General features: G+C 54.0%; 1 protein-coding gene across 1 annotated transcript in view; it reads right to left on the reverse strand.

Moving 5' to 3' along the window:
* Window positions 1-696, reverse strand: part of CPAMD8 (C3 and PZP like alpha-2-macroglobulin domain containing 8) — an 86,083-nt gene extending 85,387 nt beyond the window's left edge. Inside the window, exon 1 of the mRNA XM_077776996.1 lies at window positions 555-696. Coding sequence (XP_077633122.1) covers window positions 555-696 — 142 coding nt within the window. The remainder of the gene's footprint in view (window positions 1-554) is intronic.
* Between the last annotated feature and the right edge of the window lie 9,951 nt (window positions 697-10,647).

Consider the following 10,647-nt stretch of genomic DNA (forward strand, 5'->3'; position numbering starts at 1 on the left):
TCACCCCCCCGCCCCGCAGGGTGCCCACCCCAGCCTGGACCCTGCGACCCGTGCAGTGCACTTGGCCTCAGGCGCAGAGCCCTTTGGGGAGACAGGCTGACCAAAGGGCCAACTTACCAGATGTGCAGCTGTCCCTGGGCCCCAGGCTGCCCGGCCTCACTTTGACCCCCTCCCCCCCGACCTGCCGCTGTCCACAAAGCCCCACGGCCGAGCCCCTCCCTCTCTGGGCCTCCCTTTCCCCTCTGAACTACTGCGAGGTTGGAAAGGGACCCCTTACTCTCTGAGGGCAACGTGCCCACCCTGCCCCTCAGAGTGTCCCCAACTGAGCAACGGCCCCTCTGTCATAGGTGGGGGGGCACCTCCTTTCTCTGTCATGTCCAAGTCCTGTCCCCTGCTTCCAGCACCACCGACCCCTCCAGAAGGAGGACTCCAGCTCCCGGCGTTCCGTAAAAGTCTAGCGCTGACCACACTTCCCTCCTGCCCCCAGTCTTTGGGGATCCCTGTTCACTGGGACCAAGTTCAGACTCCAGGCTGCCCTGGTGTCACAGCCTCACCCTGGTTCTTCAGAGGCCTTGTGCTGACCCCACGGTCTGCCAGTGCTCGAATCTGTCCTTCTGCCCCTTTCCTTTGGCTGCCCAGCTCCTGCTCCTTCTGGAAGCTTCCTTTGAACGCCGCACCCCCAACTCGCAGGCACATGGTCTTCTAGGTGGCCTCCCCATCAGCCCTCTCTTGGCTTTAGGCCAAGCCCTGGGCAGACAGGACTTGGACTAGCAGAGGTCGGAGGGGCGCCGCGCAGGAGCCTGGCTGGGAGGGGGCATCAGGAGGTGCAGAAGGGGGCCGAGACCAGGAAGAGGTGCAGACCTCCGATCTCAGTCCACCCCTGGCAACCAGGCAGGGCCTTCTAGCATAACCCTCCTAATACGCGGTCTGTCCTGCCCAGCCTGCCACGCCCCCCTCCCTGGGCCAAAAACCAGNCAGCCTCCTGCCCAGCACTTTGCTCCCTCCTGCACTGGGCTCCGGCCACACTGGCCTCCATGATTTCATGGACCAGCCGCCCACTGCCACCCACCACACCCTGCGACCGAGAATCCGGCTGTCCCCTCCCCCTGGGATGGTCTTCCTCCTGCAGTCACAAGGCTGGCCCCCCTCCACCTTCATAGCTTAGCCGCACTGTCCCCCCCTTCCCTGACTGTCTGTGTTGTAAGGCTCAGACTGGACATGCTGCCCTTCCTGGCCCCCAAGGGCCGAACTGTGCTGTGGGTTCCCTGCTCTCACCGGATACGCGCTCCCCGCCCCCCCCGCCAGCAAAAGAGGCTCCCCCTCGCCTGTTCCCCCATCAGCCAGACCAGTTACATCCCACCAGTCCCCACCCTAGGGGACCTCACCTCCTTGTCCTTCGAGCAAGCCAATCACATCCTCCCATGGGATCAGGGGCACCCCCACCCCCCTGTTACTACAAAGTCAGCCTCCAGCATCTTCTGGCCATTCACTCCCCTCCCAAGGGCACCCCCCACGCGGTCTCCTGTGAGCTGGGTCCTCCCCCAGCCCGGGGCTGTGAGGAGATGTGACTAATGAACTACCGTCCGTCTCATCTGACCAGCATTCGTGTTAGGTGTTCGGTGCAGGGGAATAGGAGGTAAAGAGACACCCCCACGCCCTTATCACCCGGTTTAACTCTTTCCTTGGTGCCCGGCACTGGGGGGACGGTGGGGAGGCGTGATCTTGTTATCCCAGGAGGATTTTCTTCCGGTCTGTCCACCCTGGGGTAGAAGCCCCTGTTGCTGCCAGACACCTGGCCCTTGGCTCAAAGTGGGCACTCAGTATGCACACGCTGACATCCTCACTCCCCCCCGACCCCCCACCCCGAGCTGCTGCAGGAGTTCTGGGAAGAGCCGGCTGATAACATTTCCAGGAAATTCTTTTTGTGAGTCCTTGTTTCACTGAGCCACTGCTAAAAATTCAGTGGTACGAACTTGCAGTTAAATTCAGGATATTACAAATAAGAGTGGTAAGTACTCAAAAGTTCTCACTTCATTTCACCGCATCTTCCTACGCCCTGTGCTCTTGGGGGTGTCTCTGACTCTTGTATCTAGTGGGGAAAAGACTCTGTAAGAATGACACATCTCTTCCCACACCACACTGAGTGACCACCCACCAGTAGCTTCGCACTGGGAGTGGGGTGGGGGCTGGGGGAGAGTCGAGTCAATTCCCCTCTGAAGCCTGCTTCGAAAACACGTTTGTTCCCACATGATGGATACGTTAAGGATGGATTTGAGCGTAACGTGAGCCAAGGTGGTGTTGCTTATGCAGGATTTTGTCCGCGGGCTATGCTGGATGAATGCAGAAAACTGCACCCGGCTGACCCAGGTTGCTTGGGAATATACAACACCCCTCTGCCCGCCGGCCACACACCCCTCGACATCTACACTGTCTCTCAGCTGTTAGGAGCTACCATGCCAGGCCCCATCTGGAAACCTGGCTACAACCTTCCCACACCCATGTCCACTTGTGAACCTCAGGTGCTTTCCAAAGACCAAGTGCTGTATTTGCCATAATAGTCACATCATTCTAAGCCATTCGACGTGTGTACAATTGCCATACTGTTCTGAGCAGCTACCTATCTTTTTTTAATGGGTCACTGGCACAGTCGGAAAGCTGGGCCCTGAACCCCGGTTCCCTATAAGCACTGAGGGTGGTGCAAATTTGCAGAGTGTGTTCATTTTTAGGAATGTCACATCAAAGTGGAGCTGGCTGGGTTTATCCTACCAGAAGATTGTTAAATTTTATCTCTTAGCACGTCAGGGATGAACTGCAGAGAGCGCGGGGTCTGGGCAGACGGGGTAGATGGTCCTCTTGTTGGGAAGCATTTTGGGGGCACCTGGGTGGCCCAGACAGTTAAGCAGCCAACTCTTGGTTTCAGCTCAGGTCATGATCTCACGGTTTGTGGGACCAAGCTCCATTCTGCGCTGACCGTGTGGAGCCTGCTTGGGATTCTCTCTCTCCCCTCTCTGCCCTTCCCCCACTCTCTAAATAAAACAAACAAACAAATATAAATGAAAGGCGGGGTGGGGGGGGGGGCGCCTGGGTGGCTCAGTTGGTTAAGCGTCCTGCTTCAGCTCAGGTCACAATCTCGAAGTTCATGAGTTCGAGCCCCACGTCAGGCTCTGTGCTGACAGCTCAGAGCCTGGACCCTGTTTCGGATTCTGTGCCTCCCTCTCTCTCTCTGTCCATCTCCTGCTCATGCTCTGTCTCTCAAAGATAAATAAATGTTTTAAAAAATTTTTTTAATTAAAAAAAAGAGAGACAGAGAGAGCATTTTGTTCTTCCATGGGGCCAGCCAGCTCCGAGACCCTCCGAGCGGTCAGCAGTCTGGACTTGGTGCGGGAGTACTGATGTGCAGACTTACCACCCTCAGGGTATAGGGTGCCTGCACAGCATGGCAGCGGCCCCAAAACCAGAGCGGGGAACAGCTGTGGGGCACCGCTGTGACATCACCTGGGTGGGGGGGGGGGGGNCTCTACTAAAAAAGCTGAAATGGCACGTGACCTCCCTGCCAGGAGCTTTCCCGGCACATTGTTGGGGGCCGTGAATAACCAGAAGCAGCCTACGTGCTCATCCACGGGACGAGAGGCGACCCGATGAAAGGAAGGAGGTGCCACATTCGATCCCCGCCAAAGCAGGGAAAGGAGGGCACCAGGGAAAACGGCAGCCAGGGAGAGGGTCCAGGAAGGCACTTTGCAAGACCCAAGCCCTTTCACCTCCTGCTGCCCGGGAGACAGAGGCAGGCTGGGTGGGGAAGGAACTCTTCCACCCTGTGTCCTCTGTGCAGGGAGGCGATCAGAGGTCTCTCCGCACCGCCAGTGTGAGCCCACTGCCCACTGGGGTCCAGCATAGCCAGTGAACCCTCAGCCTCACCCGATCTCAGCAAAGAAAATGGGCAGGAGGGCTTGTTGCTTTTCCCCACACCCAGAGGGTCCGGGGAGCCGGCCTCAGTGTCCTTTTGTGTATGTGTGTGCGACTGAACTGAGTGGCCTTGTTGGGGAACGCCAGAATTACAACGGACTTGAGAGTGGGCATCGGGGCCCTTCTTTTGCCCAAAGGTGGGCACAACATTGACAAAGTGCAGGCGGTACTGCATCCCCTGCTTGGCTCGGTTCGACTTCGTTTTCTCCCATTTGGCCGCCCTGGGAGTCTGCCCGCTTACTTTCCCAGCACGCGCCAGGGAGCCACGGACCTCACCAACCTACTTGCAGGGCTCGGAGCCCCCGCTGCACGTGACGCGGGGTGGCCTCCTCCTCGGAGGGTGTATCTGCCAGGAGCTTCTGGAGCGATGCCCTCCAGTGAGGCCACGTGAGCCTTGATGTGGGCAGCCGGCTCCCAGATGGCCACCCCCAGGGCCTGTAGCTCCCGCGTGTGGACAAAGAGGTGCATGTCAGCGACTGAAGCACGGCCACCGCAGCCACTACCGCGAAGGTGGAGTAGAGGACAAGGAGCAAACGGTGCGCATGTCCTCACCGCGAGCCTGTGTGCCCCAACCTCAGGATCTTCTCAAGGACTCCTGGGTGTTCATTTTATTTTTAATTTTTTTAAATGTTTATTATTTTTGAGAGAGAGACAGAGACAGAGTACAAGCAGGGGAGGGGCAGAGAGAGGGGGAGACACAGAACTCGAAGCAGGCTCCAGGCTCCGAGCTGAGAGCACAGAGCCCGACACAGGGCTGGAACCCATAGACCTCGAGATCATGACCTGAGCTGCGTAACCAACTGAGCCACCCAGGTGCCCCATCAAGGACTCCCAGGTGTTTAGAAAAGATACCCAACTCTCTCTCTCTGTCTCTCAAAAATAAATAAACATTTTTTTAAACATTAAAAAAAGGGGGGCACCTCGGTGGCTCAGTCAGTTAAGTGTCCGGAGCATCTGGAGCCTGCTTCAGATTCTGTATCTCCCTCTCTCTGCTTCTCTCTCTCTCAAAAATAAGTAGACATTAAAAAAATTTTTTAGAAGAGATACCCAAGGAGAGTGCATGAGAGACACTGCTCAGAAGCAAGGTGCAAAGGCTGCTGGGAATCTCCTTGGAGCACACCTTCACAGACCAGGAAACATCCAGGCTGAGATCTACCCAGTTCTCTCCCTGATGCCCATGGAGAGAAGTGAGCATTCACCCTCCCCAGCAACAACCAAAAATGTTTGGGTGGGGGGGGGGCAGTGCATGTGTGCACACGTACATATCATAGGTGCATTCTGGGCCAGGCGGGGGCATGGGAGGAAGAACACTGTATGAGTTTCTGCATGAGAGTGGCTCCTATCACAAATTGCCATAAATGGGTGACTTAAACAACAGGATTTTAGACATCCCAGAGAATGGGAGAAAATATCTGCAAATCATATATCTGATAAAGGATTAGTATCCAATATATATAAAGAGCACCTACAGCTCAACAACAAAATACAAACAACCCAATTTAAAAGTGGGCAAAGGATCTGAATAGATGTTTATCCCACGAAGGTGTACAGATGGCCGACAGGCTCATGAAAAGATGCTCAACATCACTAATCGTTAGGGAAATGCAAATCAAAACCACAACGAGATACCGCTTCACACCTCTTATGATGTTGCAAATTTTTTAAGTAGACCATAACAAGTTTGGCTGAGGACGTGGAAAAATTGGTGCATGGCTGGTGGGAATGTGAAATGGTGCAGCCACTATGGAAAACAGTTTGATGGTCCCTTGCAAAGCTAAACATAGAATTACCATATGATCCGGCAATTCCATTTTGGGGTATAGACACAAAGGCAAAGAGATTGTAAGTAAGCAGGGGGCTAAATAACAATGTTTTCAGCAGAGAAAAGGCCTCAGTTAGGTGTAGGGTGGCCAGAGTTAGCAAATAAATTTGGATTAAATTTGAATCTCAAATAAATAACAAAAAAAAAAAATTGGATGTGCGTATAAGTATATCCAATGCAATATTTGGGATGTACCTACACTAAAAATAAATGTATTTGTTCCTTATATAGGATTTACATTTTTTAATTTTTTTTTTAATTTGAGAGAGAGAGAACAGGAGAGAGGGGGCAAAGACGGAGAGAGAGAGAATCTTAAGCAAGCTCCATGCTTAGCATGGAGCCTGACATGGGATTTAATACCAAGACCCTAGGATCATGACCTGAGCCGAAATCAAGGGTCAGATGCTCAACCACTGAGCCACCCAGGTGCCCCTGTAGGATTCACATGTGACAGGGTGTCTGTCCTGTGCTTTATTTGACAACTCTGAGTGGGATAGAGAGTAAGATCTTCCTTATCATCTTTATAAAAACCTCAAAAAAAGAAGGAAATAATTCTTTCAAAAGCTAAACACAGAGCTTGCATAGGACCCCGCAATTCCACCGCTAGGCTTATGCCCAAAGATTTGAAAGCAGGTGTTCAAACAGATTGTACACACATGTTCACAGCAGCACTGGGCACAATCACCAAAAGGCAGAAGCCGCTGAAACGTCCATCAACACGTGAATGGATAAACACAACATGGTCCATCCGTGCAATGGAATTACTCAGCCGTAGCCGGGACAAGCCGGGACTCGAGCTACAATATGCATGGACCTCGAAAACATTGTGCTAAGAGAAAGCAGCCAGACACAACCAGACAAATAGCACGTGCTTCCGTGTGTATGAAATATCATAGAACAGGCCAATCCACAGCGACAGAAAGATTAGCGGTTGCCAGGGGCGAGGGCAGGGGGTGGGGATGAAGTCTCCTTTGGGGGTGATGGGAATGTTCTAAAATGGACTGTGGCAGGGGTGCCTGGGTGGCTCAGTCCGTTGAGCCTGACTTCAGCTCGGGTCATGATCTCGCAGTTCGTGAGTCCGAGCCCCACATCAGGCTCGATAGCTCAGAGCCTGGAGCTTGCTTTGGATTCTGTGTGTCTCTCTCTCTGTCCCTCCCCTGCTCATGCTCTCTCTCTCTCTCTCTCAAAAATAAATCAAGATTGCACTGTCTCCGTCTCTCTTTCTCAAAAATAAATCAAGATTAAAAAATTTTTTTAAAAACCTGAATTTGGAGATTAGACTCGCTGGGACAGCGTCTGACATATAGAAAGCACTTGATAGAAAGGAATCACGTTCACCCAACGGAACAACACCATGTAGCAATGAAAAAGAAAGAAATATTGATGGGGCAACAACGTTGATGGATCTCAAAATAATGTGGTGCTAAGTGAAAGAAGACAAACAAAAAAGAGTACATACTGTACAGTTCCACTTATAGAAAATTCTAGAAAATGCACACTCATCTAGAGTGGCCTGAAGCTGACCAGTGGCTGCTTGAGAAAGAGAGGGAGGGGCAGGCAGGAGGGATTAGAAGGGGTCTTGATATTGTTCTTGTTCTTGTGATATGTATGACAAGAAACTATATTTGTTTTTATTCTGGGCTCCTGGCCCAGAGCTCCTCAAATCCTTGTCATTTCCTATGTGATGAGCGATAGAAGCATCTTTTGTAATATTTACTTCTGTCCCAGTTTCTGAAATAGGAGGGTCTTTTGTTATTCACAACAAACTTCTTTCAACTGCACTTGACTTTCTTGAATGGGGAGACTTCTGGAACACAGCTAAGGCTGGGGGCTGGCTGTCAGAAACCCAACTATATGATTAGATTCCAAAGAGGGGCTGGAGATACTCAATCACCAATGGTCGATGAGTTAGTCAATCGTGACTATGTCGTGAAGCCTCTATAAAACCCAAAAGTACGGGGCTCGAAGAGCTTCCGGTTTGGCGCAGGTGGGGGTGCTGGGGTGTGGGGTGCAGCCAGGGAGGGGGGGAAACTCCACACCCCACCCCACGTCCCACGTCCCCTGCCCTATGCATTGCTTCGTCTGGCTGTTCCCGAGTGGCATCCTTCGTAATAAACTGGTGACGGTGAGTAAAGCACTTTCCTGAGTTCTATGAGCAGATGTAGCAGATTATGGAATCCCAAGAGGGGGGTCATTGGAACCCCCTGATCTGTAGCCAGTCTGTCAGAAGTCTCGGAGCCCTGGACTTGTCGCTGGGGTCTGAAGGGCAGGCAATCTTGTGGGGCCGAGGAAGGCTCTCACCTGTGGGATCGGTGCCATCTCCAAGTGGTGTCTGCAGAATTGCTCAGGGTGGAGGCGCCTGGGTGGCTCGGTCCATTAAGCATCCAATCTTGATCTCAGCTCAGTCTTGATCTCAGCTCAGGTCTCGATCTCAGGGGTCGTGAGTTCAAGTCCCGTGTTGGGCCCCGTGCTGGGCGTGAAGCCTACCTTAAAAAAAAATTGCTCAGTGTGGAAAACCCACATTCGGTGTCAGAAGTGCTGTGAGCACAGTGCTGGAAACAGAAGTTTACTTTTAGGTCCCAAGGGACTTTTGGGGGGGAGTTTTGGCTGTGTTCAAGATCTCGACCGTGGTGGCAGTTTCATAGGCAAGTACATGTGTCAAAACTTAGCCAACATGATACTATACCCCTGGGTGCTGCCCTGGCCATGGCGACGTCACGCAGCATCCCGTTGCTAGGATGGAACTCATGCCCACTAGTAGCATGGGAACCTGGGCGGGTTGCGTCTAGCTGTGGTGGGCCCTCTTGGGGTACAGGGACTCAGAGATCAAGCCACCCTGGGTCCCCACGCATGGGCTGCAGGCCCTGGCGAGGGAGCGATGGGCATGGCCAACCTTTCATCTCTCAGGTCATCTGTGGGCCCCCAGGGCAGTGTCAGGGGGCTTGGGAGCCTCCAGCTGCCCAGCCCACACTCTGGGCACACGCACCGACATCCCTACTCCAAGCTTGCCAGCAGAAACTTCCGGTCAGATGTCCCCAGCACCACTTCCCCGAGACCCCCAATTTCAAGGTTTTCACCTCAGGGCAAAAGCTATCTTCTCTGTGACCTTCAGGCCCCAGCTTGGCTGTCAGCTGTCCCTGGGACGGACCTCAAACATCCCCCCCCCCACAGGCCACCCCCAGGAGGTCACTCACCGAGGTGCCCACTGCCCCACACAGCTCTTTCTGGTCTCATAGGTCCTGTGCAGGCGTGTTGATGTTGAGAAGCCCCTCCTGGGGGGCGGGGCTCCATCGGCTCAGCGGCTGTGCTTCCAAATGCACCCCTACAACATGTGTGCACCTGACCCACCTCCCTGGGGCCCGCGCACCTATGGGAAGAGTGGGACACTGGCATGTGTGTGCCCGTGCTGTGAGGAGGGTAGAGGCATGATCTATGGCCCTTCTTACACTGCCAGAGCCTGGGCATGGCATGGCATCAGACACCCCCAGGCACCTTTATCTGTCCCCTCGGCCACCACTAGGGCCCAACCATTCTTTCCCGGAGGCCCCAGGGACCAGCCTCAGATGGTACTCAGGCCAGCTCTGAGGTCTGGCGGATGAGAAAACCGAGGGCCGGACAATTCACCCCCAAATGGGCGCCCTGGCTGGCTCTGCCTTCTGGGCAAACAGGCTGGAAATAAAAGCACCACAGTCAACGCCCTGGCCCGTCTCGGCTCCGCCGGCCGCCTCTGTCCTGGGGAAGATGCCAGCTCGGTGCCAGGAATGTTCTGGACACACCCTGGGCCAGGAGGCAGCTGGCTCCAAGCATCCTCTGCTCCCTGTGGGTGACCCACCCAGCCCTGCAGGAGATGGGGTCTGCAGGGGACAGAGCCACCTGGCCGACGGCACGTCGGACCCAGCTGAGGTGGGCAGGGACGCGGCGCCCTAGGCCAGGCAGGCAGGTGAGGTGCCGTCAGCTCCCGGGTGAGGTGACCGCCCCTTCTCCTTCTCCTTTCACCCAGCACCCCAGGACACCACCCACTAGGCCAGTGAACCAGGTGCTCGAAGATGGACCAGACTGGCCCGCAGGGCTTCACAACGTTTAGGAAGATCAGTTCTCGACAGGTGAATTCCGGAACGTCTGACAGCAGAACTCACCTCACAGGGCACCGGTGGCGACCAGAACTGGGGGTGCAAGGCCGCCTCTAAGTCCAGCACGTATTCAGCGGCCCATAAAGGGCACCTGTTTCCCACAGTGCGGGTGGCCTCCTGGGGGCTGGTTTATAGGAGATGTTTCCACGCAAAGCTTCCAAAGCTGCCTCACCGTCCTGGCCCCCAGCCAGGGGGAGGGTGTCATTCCTACCTCCCCAGAGTCACCTGCATTGTCCCCAATGGCCTTCAGCTCTAGGGCGCAGACTCCAGCCTCACCACACTCTATCTCTTCCGTGGGATTCTTTCCTTTCCTTTTTTTTTTAACAGTTTATCAACATAAACTTCCCAAAAAGTTCCCCCACTTAAAATGTACAATTCAGGGGCACCTGGGTGGCTCAGTTGGTTGAGCGTCCGGCTTTGGCTCAGGTCATGATCTCACAGTTTGTGAGTTCAAGCCCCGCATGAGCTTTCTGTGCTGAAAGCTCAGAGCCTGGAGCCTGGAGCCTGGAGCCTGCTTTGGATTCTGTGTCTCCTTCTCTCTCTGGCCCTCCCCCACTTGTGCTCTCTCTCTGTCTCTCAATAATAAATAAATGTGAAAAAATTGTTTTAATGTACAATTCAATAGTTTTTAGTACATTTACAAAGGTGTGCTGTCACCAGAAGCTAATTCTAGAATAGGTCCGTCACTCGGAAAGGAAAGCTCCTCCCCAGGGGCAGTCACCTTTCCCCATC

This window comes from Crocuta crocuta, unplaced genomic scaffold (genome assembly GCF_008692635.1).
Source record: "Crocuta crocuta isolate KB4526 unplaced genomic scaffold, BGI_CrCroc_1.0 scaffold77, whole genome shotgun sequence".
Taxonomy (NCBI): domain Eukaryota; kingdom Metazoa; phylum Chordata; class Mammalia; order Carnivora; family Hyaenidae; genus Crocuta; species Crocuta crocuta.